The sequence below is a fragment of the Egretta garzetta genome, unplaced genomic scaffold (genome assembly GCF_000687185.1).
Source record: "Egretta garzetta isolate BGI_Z169 unplaced genomic scaffold, ASM68718v1 scaffold79, whole genome shotgun sequence".
NCBI lineage: Eukaryota > Metazoa > Chordata > Aves > Pelecaniformes > Ardeidae > Egretta > Egretta garzetta.
In genome coordinates, this window is record NW_009260791.1 from 2854666 (window position 1) to 2862398 (window position 7733).

Below are 7733 nucleotides of genomic sequence, written 5' to 3' on the forward strand. Positions count from 1 at the left end.
TCTCCCAGTTTATACTTGTGCCTGGAGTTACTCTGTCCCAGGTGCAGAATCTGGCATTTGTTCTTGTTAAATTTCATGCCGTTGACGATTGTCCGATGCTCCAATTATCTAGACTCCTCTGCAAAGCCTTTTCTCCCTTGAGAGGGTCAACAGCACCTCACAGTTTAGTATCATCAGCAAACTGGCTACTGGCTCATTCAACTCCTGCATCCAGATAATTGATAAATATATTGAACAGAACTATCTTTAGAATTGAGCCCTGAAGAACACTGCTAGTGACTGGTCACCAGTCAGATGTAGCCCTATTCGAGCCCTACCACAACCCTTTGAGCCTTACCGTTCAGCCAGTTCTTCACCCAGTGCACCATGGACTTGCTCATTTCACAGCTGGACAACTTGTCCAGAAGGATGCTGTGAGGGACAGTATCAAAAGCCTTACTAAAATCCAGAAAAACTACACCTACCACCTTCCCTTTGCTCACTAGTTGCATGACCTTATCACAGAAGGGTATCAAATTATTTAGACAAGACTCTCCCTTTGTGAACCCATGTTGACTGTGCCTGATGATTGCATTGTCCTTTAAATGCCTTTCAATAGCACCCAATATTATCTTCTCCATAATTTTTCCAGGTACTGAGGTTAGACCAACATGTCTGTAGCTTCTTGGGTCTTCCCTCAAGCCTTCCTTGTAAATTGGAATAACACTGGCTAGCTTCCAGTCAACAGGGACCTCCCCAGACTCTCAAGACCTCTGGTAGATGATTGAGAGGGGTCCTACTGTAACATCCACAACACCTTTAGTATTGTGGGATTCATCCCACCTGACCTCGTAGACTTATGAACATTCAACTGATACAGCTGGTCCCTTACAATTTCAATGTCCACACATGGAAAGTCACTGTTTCCACAGTTGTGGTCCTCCAACTCAGAGGACCAGGCAGCCCAAGGTCTATCAGTAATTATTAGAGACTGAGACAAAAAAAAGCATAGAATGCCTCCACTTTTTCTTTATCCCAATTTGTCAGGTGACCATCTCCAACATGTTTTCCTTAGACCTCCTCTTGCTATTGAAGTACTTCAAAAAGCCTTTCTTCTTGTCTGACACAACACTGGCCAGTTTCAACTCTAATTAAGCTTTAGCCTTTTGTGTTTTCTCCCTGCATATGTGAACCACAGCTCTGTAGTCTTCCTGCAAAGCCTGACCATGCTTCCAGAGATTACACAATTTCTTTTTCTTCCTGAATTCCAAGAGGAGTTCCCTGTTCAGCCAAATTGGTTTTCTGCACCGCTCGCTTGACTTTCAACACAATGGAATTGCCTGCTCTTGTGCTATTAAAAGGTGGTTCTTAAAAACTGACCAGCACTCATGGACCCCTAAGCCCTCAAAAGCAGATTCCCAGGGGACACTCCTAACTAGCTCACTGCACAATTTCAAACTATCTCTCTTGAAATCCGGGATAGCAATTCTGCCAATCATTTTTGTCATTACATCAAAAATTTTAAGCTCAACCATTTCGCCATCACTGTGGCCAAGACAGCCACCTACCATCACATCTCCCACAAGTCCTTCTGTATTCACAAATAAGAAGTCTAGGAGGGCATCCTTCCTAGTTGGCTCACTGAACACTTGTGACAAGAAATTATCTTTGACATACTTCAGGAATTTCCCAGGCTTGTTTGTCACAGCAGTATGGTGTTCCCAGTTGATGCCTGGGAATTTGAAGCTTCCCATAAGGACAAGGAGAGAAGACAACTGGAGAGAAGACAAACCTGGGAGAGACTGGGGAGTCCTAGTGGACAAGAAGTGGAATATAAGCGAGCTGTGTATCTTTGAAGCACTAATCACATACTGGACTGCCTTAGTAGAAGCACAGCTACCAAATCAAGGCACGTTATTATTCCTTTCTACTCAAGCAAACCACATCTGAAGCACTGTGTCCTTCACTGTGAGTGCTGTGTGAGTACGGTGTGAGTTCTAAGGAATTTGCCTTGGAGGAAAAGAGACAAAACAATGAGCCCAGTTCATTCATCTAAGAATGCTGCAAATATTCAAATCTGTATCAAGCTACTGAAGTCTGAAGATGAATTTTGATAAATACCCTGGGGTAACAAGACAGATAATTTATTTAGCTTGTCTACCACTCAGGAGAATCAAATTTGGTTGAGAGCCTGACTGACCTGCAAATGGATTCTAACCCAGAAATAGGAAAGACAGGACAGCTACAAGAACTTCAGTCTCCTTGCACTTCCAGAAAGTTGCCATAGCAGGAAGTATGGCTTACCAGGATAAGGCCTGCCACAGTTACTCTTCAATACTGCCACAGGTACCTTCAACCTTTAAAGGCAAGGAAGACCTCGTAGGAGCTTACAACCTAAGTAAGGGCTTAACCAGATGAACAGTATGACTGACCTCAATAGGAAAATCTGATAAAGTACCTTTCCCTGCCCCCAGCGAAAAATCATGTGAAGTCTGGCAACCCCCTCCCCCCACCACAATGAGTGAGATGAAGGCCACCGATTCCCTAACACCTCAAATACTTCTCTTATAAAAGTTTTAGAACTGTCCTGACACCACAGAAGAAACAGAACTACTCTGAACAATACTCAGAATGTAGCAACATATATCAGAATTGGTTTTAAAAAGGGAAACACAACAGCCAAAATTTAAAATTTTAGCTGAATGCTCAGTAATCCAAGTAAGTCTGTTGAATAGACTCAAAACAAGAGAGGCTGTGGAGGATCCTTCATGAGATTAAAAACATTCAATTGCACAAATGCTCTTTTAGGGAACCAGTCCCTGTCACTGAAACAGCCTGCAAGTTGGGCTACAAGGCTTCCAATCCTAAAATTTATCTGCAGGTTTTCAGGAGAGTGTGACCACCTTTCCTCTTCACTGTGTTCATGAGTACTAGACAGTCAAGCTACTACTCTTTAGGTTTACCTTCTCTTTGTATGTTCTATATTACAGCCCCTCCAGAGCTGAGACTTCCTGTACTACCTCTTAAGCACCATTGCTCAAAATAAGTACAAAATAAGACAATACAAGGACTACTTTAAAACAGGAACAGTCCCCTCTCCACAAAACCCTTACAGCTTGTCCCATAATCCAAACTGACCTGTGTACTCCTTCAGCAAGGTAAAAAGACTTTCCCTGTTCTAATTGGTTCTAAAACGTACCACTGTAAAAAAAAAAAAAAAAAAAAAAGAAAAAAAGAAAAAGGTTTTGAGAGGGATTTACATGGACCAATCTGACAGTTTGCTTGGGCTGCGAAATATAAATCCAATTTGGATCTCTCCCCAAGAATAAGTAGGTATTAGGGGATCAGACACAGACAGTGTGTCTGTAATATAACTGTATTTGTCAATCATGTTTTAGTGAGTCATTCAATTTTTGGTTTGTGTATGTTATGACCATTTAACTTTTCAATACAGAGTTAAATATAAATCACTGCTTTATATCCTCACAATCAAATCCACCCCTCAGCTGTTTGATTTATAAGGGAGAGCACACTGCAAAACCACTAAAACCATACAAATTTTGTTACCTACTGAAGAGTGTTAACTGCACCTCTACATTGAAAATTAATTTTACAAGCTTAAAACCAGTCCTGTCTGAAAGCTCCACCCAGTGAGGAAAGCAAAGAGTTCTATGCATACAAATATACCCTATTTTAAAGGACTTAAATAGCCATGAGGCCACCTTGACACATGCTGTACAGGTATATATTCTAAAAACACAGCCCAAAAGAAGCTCCAGAGTAATTCAATAAAAGTAAGTGGAGTGTGATCAAGAATTCAAGAAAAGAGAGGGAAGAAATCACTCTCCATATATTCTTCCACACAGAAGGTAACAGGGGACCAAGTGGAAGTGCAATGAAAAGAGAATCTCTTTAGTGTATACTGCAGAGTAAAGTACAATCATCCATAGGTAGAGTCACCTCCAGTAGATATAGCAGACAATACTTTTTGAAGGGAGGGAAAACATGAGACAGAAGTGGTCTGATCAATACCCAGAATGCTCTGAACTCAGGTGATACTTTAAATAGCTTTTTTGTTCAATGGCATGTTAAGTTCAACGGCAAGCATCCTTTAGAAATCCTAACAGTCATTTTTTAATTTATACACCAAGAAAGGGAAGTTTTGTATAACCTCTACCAATATATACCCCAAGGATATTCAAGGGCCCAGGTTCCTTTCCAGGACACCAGCTTGCAGATTAATGTCCAAGTAGTTCTCCCAAATCCTAATCCATTAGGAGATTTAGGAAAGAACATGCAATACACAAGCAAGAGTAAAAACATTCAGATCAAGGGAGAAGGAATAGGTCTAATGGACCATGCTGCCAGCGAGCCAATGGCAATTTCCGAATGGACAAGCACCGTATTTGCTTCGCTAGAAGCAACATGATTCGAGTCCATTAGCATATGGCCTGAAAACATTCTGCTAATACAGAATTCAGGTTCCATGTTTGAACTTGTTTGCATTCCCTCCTCATTCCCCAGCCAAGAAATCCTCCTGGCCTGGAAGAAAGCAGGGAGAGACTTTTGCCTCCCTGGGCAGTAGTGGGACTTTGACCCAAAAAACGCCAAATGCACAAACAAGCAACATGTCCGGGGGTGAACAAAGATCTGAAAACCCAAAAGAATCTGTACATGACCCAGCACATATGAGCTGGCATCAGGGAAGGAGATGAATGCATAATAAATACAGCAATAGCAAGAACAAGTTTAAAAGCCGCTGCGGTCCCAACACTCATTACCTTTTTTAAAACATAGATTCACAAACATGATTTAGGTATGGGGGGCACGCAGATCAGTCTGGATGATGGCACGCATCATGCGCCAATACTGAAGATATCATTACTGCCAAACAAGACGTTTGGTGAAGACACACACCAGAGTCAAACACTTCCAAAATCCATCAAGCTTTTACAGTTGCAATGCTTCCTCTTAGCTGTATCCAGGGTTCTTCTCTGGTGGCATTTTAAAAAAGTTACTGGAGGCAGTAGTAGTGGCTTTTTCAGCTGCTGGTGTTCTCCCTGTCCACTCAGAGTTCTGGGGTCTCAGGGATGGTGTTGCTGGTAGCTCTGACTCTGCTGCATCCAAGTGGACAGATAAAGTTGCTGGAATATAAAATTGCGGGAAAGGGGGAACAGAGGAAGAGAGGAAGAAAGGGCAATTAAAAAGTTAGAACAAGTGACTTCGTGGCAAATGCCTCATATATATAATTTATTATATGAAGTTGTTATTTACTGAGTTGCTGCAAGTTCCCCCACCAAATTCCTTTGAAATACAGGTTCTTGATAGCATTAAGACCTTTGCCCTAATGATTCTCACATTCACAACTCCAAGTTCCCAGTCGACTAACTAGTTCCCTCGAAGTTCCTACTGAAAATCAAGAGCTTTAAATGTCCCATAATTAAACTGTATCAATTCATAATCACTCAGATGAAGATAACCTGATTGCTCCAAAGACTCAATTAACCCTGTATCTGAGAATTTCGAAGTCTCTGAAGGCTATTTTTCATGTTGCAAAGCTCAGTTAGAGAGGAAAATATATTTCTCCTCTTTACCCAGTAAAGGCAGTACCACGAACCTCCACATATATCCAATATGGTAAATCAGCATATTATAACAAAAAGCTACGTGCTAAGCTAGGTTGGAATCCATTCCCATTTTCTCAGTACAACCACTGCTTCAAAATGGGACAGGCTATAATTAGCAAGAGAGATTTGCAGATCCATAGTTCAACCCAACAGTCACCCAAATTTCCAGAAGGTCTGCCAGAAACTTAGAGATATGAGAGTTTACTCCCATTCTCAGTATCCCAAATCACTTGATCCTCACAAACAGAACAGGGCAGGATTAAAAAAAAAGAAAAAAAGAAAAGAAAAAAAAAAGAGTAATTGCCACAGGAGTCTTTGGGGCAACCAGAATCTTTTTGAACAAGTAACTGCTTCAGTAGGAAACACATCTCTTTCTCATTGTATTCTCACAATAGATAATAGTTGTTTGTGTGTTTTTATTACAAGTTGCATCTGCTACTCTGTAGTGGATGAAGGATAAAGAGGCCACAACAAGCCTCAACTAGAGGACTGATTGCTTTGAAGTTTAAATAAAATGCTGGTTCAATGCTTGAGGTTCCACACTCAGTAGATCTGGAACCCAAATAAACTGCTTCTGGGCATCCATCATTCCCATACAACCACAACAACACAGCTGATAACAATACATTGCATATTTTAGCTCTAGCCCATCAACTTCCTCCATCTGAAGGTCATATGAAACACACACAAAAAAAAAAAAGTAAGTCAACGTCCTTAAACTAATAATGACCACCAATATTACACTATGGGCGCCTCATTAGCAGCCTCCCCACTCAGGCTCTCCATCTTTGCTCATAAAAAAAAAAAGCAAAGGACTGAAACAGGCTTCTTGCTACTAGGTACCATCACACCATGACAAAGAGTGAATGCATTAGCAAGAAATAGGAGAAGGAAAATTCCCCAAATCAGTACTACTCAGACTGTTCTCTGATAAGCAGTTTCAGAGGCTGCTAACTGGCACTATTTAGAAATTATTATTTTTCACAAGCCAAGTGTGAATACGTGCCAAAGCAGACAAGTATCTATTTATGCAGATTTTTTACTCCAGACTCACTGTAACACCTGAATAGGATGCCAGTTACCATGTGCACTGCTATATATATAGGAGACTGGCCCGCATAAACACTAAAAGCCTTAGTTGTCAAGCTGAACAGTTGTTCACCATTTCTTTAACAACCATCTATACTCGTGGCCTATTCTGACAAACAGAAGACAGACATGACAGTCTTCATCAGATCCCTTTCAAACCAGAGAAAAACTACCATGAGAATAACATTTTATACAGTATTTCTCAGGCAAGCTCTACTGTAGATTATTCGAAATCTACTGCACTGCAACGGAAAGTAACTAAACACAAGGACACCATCCATATCTTTTGAGACCCCCTAAGTCTTAGATCACTGAAAGTTTGAAGGCTCTTTATCACTACAGACTTTCTTCTTCCCTAGGCACTGGCTGTTGGTCACTGAGTTGGATGATCTTCTGGTTTAATCCAGTACAGCCAAGTCTTACTTCCTCCAGATTTCCTTATTCTACTGCCAAACTACACCAGCCAGACTCCTATTCTTACCTGGTGAAAGCCTTGTGCTTTAGGGCTCACACACTGCTCAGTTATCTAGGGTGGAAAGCACTAATTTTCGTTTCCAATCTCTCTCAACATTTGCAGAAATTTGCCCAACTTAATTTTGATAAAAGTCACTTCCTGAAGTGCAAATGAATTCTGAATTTTCTATCCACTTTTTATTGCTCTCAACAGCCACCCCTTTTTCTAAAATGCTATTCTTTAACAGCTATCTCAGTTATGGTATTTAGGCCAGTTAGCCTCAAAGGGCAGGACTAATACCAGAAGTTTGAAGCTATAACAATACAGTAGAGACCTAGGCACTTCTGCTACAGTATTGCATGTTTTCTGACGTTGATACAAGGGTCTCTGACAAAAGATGCCTTACCAAAACCCATAAATACTCACATTCATGAAAGTATGTGAGAAGACACGGAATGAACTTAGTTTGCCTGGCTCCCAAATAAACATATCTCCAGCTCCCTTCTCTCATTCCTGCAGCTAGAAGGGAGATAGCATCCACATCTCATAAGCCTTTTATTAGCATCTTCTGATATCAGCCAAAT

The 7733-nt window shown here is 40.9% G+C and overlaps 1 protein-coding gene across 5 annotated transcripts in view; it reads right to left on the bottom strand.

Annotated features, from left to right (window-relative positions):
- Positions 1-201: 201 nt before the first annotated feature.
- GPATCH2L (G-patch domain containing 2 like) overlaps positions 202-7733 on the bottom strand; it is a 35588-nt gene continuing 28056 nt past the window's right edge. For 3 of the 5 annotated variants that reach the window (XM_035901980.1, XM_035901981.1, XM_035901984.1), the window contains one exon: positions 4946-5123. In XM_035901980.1, coding sequence (XP_035757873.1) covers positions 5048-5123 — 76 coding nt within the window. In that variant the 3' untranslated portion in view covers positions 4946-5047. Of the gene's footprint in view, positions 5124-7733 lie in introns of all 5 variants that reach the window. The other 2 variants (XM_009646662.2, XM_009646663.2) reach the window with 1 other exon arrangement.